The following is a 4,012-nucleotide window of genomic DNA, read 5'->3' on the forward strand; positions in this document are numbered from 1 at the left end:
ATTAATCGATTATCGATTCACAACAACAAAGTCATCAGCAGATTTTTGCGAAAAGTTACCTTGCCATACTTATTTACTACTTAACAAGAATTTTAGCAAAATGTTGCTGATTTTGGTTAAATAAATCATTTATTTCAAAGAAATTTTTATTTATTATTTTTGTAAATTTCTGGAAACCGATTGAAACCTGTGATTGAAATGGTTTCGGTATCGTTCCTTTTCAGGTCAAGATAACGGTTACGGTTTCCGTTTCGGTTTTGAAAAACGAAACGGTTTTAAACGGTTACGGTTTCGGTTTGGGTTTCGGTTTCATTCCTTGGTTTTGAGTTTTATGTTAAGTTAAAATTTCTGCATTATCATCACTTGCTTCTTCACTATATCCGTACTGTGGATTTCGTTTACGAAAACGAAGCGAACGTACGTGTGGTACGAAATAGTGATGTAAAAATATCTAAAATTTTACCTACTCTCAGACTTCTAAATTTGAATGTATACTCGATACAAGCAGGTGGGATGAATGGCGCAATATTCAGGTAAAGTAATAAAATAGCTTTCTCGTTTTATTTTCTAACGTTTGGCTGCCTTATAAATAGTCACATTTTATAGGCAAATTTTCAAATAAGGCAGTACCAACAACTTTCTTCTCACTCTAATATTACTTCACCTGGTATAATTCCACCATGGGTGGGGTGCATGCACTAACACCATACGCAATAATTCCCATTACTTCGACATTAAAAAGCAGTTTCAGAAGTGAACTAGTGTCATTTTATTATTATTATTATTTTTTTCTAAACGGTTATAATGCCACCTGTGCATAATTGTGAAAGTAGGGGTGGCGCGTCGTTGAACGCGTTGAACGCGCGCNTGCCACCTGTGCATAATTGTGAAAGTAGGGGTGGCGCGTCGTTGAACGCGGTGCGGCGCGTGAACAAATTCGTTCATTTAACTTGTTCATGTATTAAGCCCTGTATGCAGCTCTCAAGAAAACGGTCAAGAAAAAATTGCCATTATTTCGCGTGTGTGTCCAAGGAATTTTGACATTTTTGATACCTCACAGCCTGTTGCCTCACTCTTTCCTCAAGAAATAATGGAAAGGGCATATATTTCTGTTGCAAACCTGGGTTGCCTTGGGCTATTTTTTCACAAAAAACTTTAGAAAAGCGTAGTAGAAAGCGTAGTAAATTTCTTAAGAACTGCGTACTGCCTGAAGGAAATTTGACTGAAGGAAATTTCTTAGCCATTTCTTGTACGTCATTTTGTATGGAATTTTAGCTTTTCTTGAGAACTGCATACAGGCCTTTACTTTTGGACAAATGTAACTGGGTGACTACTTTCATATGTGCACTGTTTTGCTTTATTACTCAATTGTTAAGTTTAAAAATTTGNAGCGTAGTAAATTTCTTAAGAACTGCGTACTGCCTGAAGGAAATTTGACTGAAGGAAATTTCTTAGCCATTTCTTGTACGTCATTTTGTATGGAATTTTAGCTTTTCTTGAGAACTGCATACAGGCCTTTACTTTTGGACAAATGTAACTGGGTGACTACTTTCATATGTGCACTGTTTTGCTTTATTACTCAATTGTTAAGTTTAAAAATTTGTCTTATGGTCTATTAGATCCGATCATTGGATCATGAAGAAATTAACGGTACCTTTTAATTTTTTTTTTTTTTATGAGAATTGAAGTCGGTTTTGTTTTTTGCTTAAAAAATACTTGTTATATATCTACATATCGTCGTTTCAAGTACAAAACTGCGTATCGTCGTTTTCTGCAAATTCGCGAAACTGACATTTTTTGCCAAAAATTGGATTTTTTCACCGAAGCTCTTGGCTCAAGCCTTATCCAATCGTCCTGAAATATACTAGCCAGAAATGTGATTGCTTTATAAAAGAGAGAACGATTTTGAAATATAAGTGCTTTTACTCTCTACAAAATAATTTATGTAACCTCACATACGCGGTTTTGTAATTTAAACGACGACATATTACTAAATAGTAATCGTAGTAAAAAATAATTTCCGTATACCACCTCATTTCCGATGTTGGGAAAATCTGTTGATTACTCAGCTCCCTATTTAAAAGAATGAATCTTTTTGACAACAGTTTAAGTATGATATATGTATGTAATTAATATTTTAGCCCACGTGAACGTGCCGCATTCACCCTCTTCGCGCCTAGCAAGTACGTATTTCCACGATATGTAGTTATATCATTTCTAAATAAGGGCCGCAACGTCGATGCGCTATTAATATTTAAGCCGTTTCGTAAGTTAGGCGCAATATATGGACGCTGACTTGTGTAGAAGCCTACTCCTTGCTGCTGTGTTGGTTGCGTTTGCTGATTTCCCGAATTCGGTTGAAGTGGTGGCAAAATGGAGTTGACTGAAAAGTTTGGTCGCGCAAAAGTCGAGGTGAAACTTTGCGTATTATTCTGTAGCGATTGTGATCCTGGCAATTGATTTTTCTTAGTTATAGAAGGTGCAATGTATGGTGTTTCTGGAAAGTCTTCTTCCACTGGTATATCATATTTACGTCCCGAAGAAGGATTCGTAATACTAACAACTCTTTTACCACCTTTGGGACAAGGTTTGGGATAATCATAGCCCTTGGGAATCTCTTTTACTATATATTTCTCAAAAAATAGATCTTTAGTTTCTTCTGAGGAAGTGTAATTTGAATTATCTAATAGCTCTAGTGTTCGCGCTTTATCCATGCCCAGCGACTGCGATCGAGCGCTCGTTTGATTCTTCCTCAACGCTGGCACTAATTCAGCATCGCCTTTTATCTTTTGTACAGGTTGTGTAGTGGTCTCAATTTCCGAGGACTCTTCAACAGGCTTTACCGGCTCTTTTTTGCCTTCATCTTTGGGCTTTGGCTTGTTGGCCATTTCTTTTTTATTTTGTTCATCATTTTTAGTTTTCTTTTTCACAAAATCAAATAGATCATCTATATCTGGTACGTCGGGTATACCACCGTAGGTATCAAAATTATCTCGAAACGCATTAGCCCATTCTTCATTTTTATGCAACTCGGGATTAATTGCTAATTTGCCACTACTTTTCCCACTGTGATTTTTAATTACGGTAATTGTTTTAACACGCGTTCCCTCCTTGGAATCGATATTCGTCGCTGCATAGCTAAGGCTTGTGTCTCGTTTAGTCTGGCCTGTTGACTTTTGATCAGCCATCCTTGCACCAAATGTGTCTGATATTTCGCCATTGGAACTACGATTACGTATTCCAGTTAGTGTTGATGCGTCGACAAGTGTGAGTACTACGATCATAATTATGGATAAATATATCTGAAACGAAAAACGAAAAATGGTAATTAAAACGTTTGAGCGAATACAGGCAATATGACACGGTAAGTTTATTTGTAATACTGGAATAATGCAGTAGCTACTTGTTCTGTAGTAATAACCTTTACTAGGACTATTGAAACCATAAAAAGATGTAATGAAAACAAATTCATTGGAATATATATTTACCTCGTAGCGGCCCAATTAAGATTTAGTTAAGTTGAAAACTAGCTTAACTTAACCATCGCTTAAGAAACATAATTCTCGCGAAAAGGGCATTATTTTATGGGAAATAAAATGTTTCTCAGATGTAAGAAAATAATGTATGTAAATATTTCCAAAATTAGATACTTAGTGGATGTAATTTTAGCAAGAAATTAGTTGCGTTCCAGATGCTTCACGATTTGCAGGTTTTTACAGGAAGTCGTTCCTGTAGGTTTATTAATAGAGAAAACAGCTGTTCCTGCAAATCGTGCATCTGGAACGCAACTATTATAGGAGGCTGGAAGAATTGAATTTGGGCATTCGTTGCTGTTGAACTATCTAGACACTTCTATGGATCAAAGACGTGGGACGCGGGACGACAGGACATCGTTAAATGTAAACAAAAATTTACACATTCTTCTCATCATTTTCCTCTGCTGCCCAATGGTGGCCACCATAGCATACACACTCATGCCTACTACGTTATGCGGTGGATGCCATCCGCAGTG

At 36.6% G+C, this 4,012-nt stretch overlaps 1 protein-coding gene across 1 annotated transcript; it reads right to left on the bottom strand.

Moving 5' to 3' along the window:
* Positions 1 to 2,127: 2,127 nt before the first annotated feature.
* On the bottom strand, positions 2,128 to 3,503 carry LOC108378101 (uncharacterized; the record flags this gene model as incomplete). Its single annotated transcript, XM_017634400.1, has 1 exon — positions 2,128 to 3,503. A coding segment is annotated over one exon (1,374 nt), but the record flags the coding sequence as incomplete, so codon positions are not given.
* Between the last annotated feature and the right edge of the window lie 509 nt (positions 3,504 to 4,012).

This window comes from Rhagoletis zephyria, unplaced genomic scaffold (assembly GCF_001687245.7).
Source record: "Rhagoletis zephyria isolate East Lansing unplaced genomic scaffold, Rhagoletis_zephyria_1.1 Rzeph_scaffold_13350, whole genome shotgun sequence".
NCBI lineage: Eukaryota > Metazoa > Arthropoda > Insecta > Diptera > Tephritidae > Rhagoletis > Rhagoletis zephyria.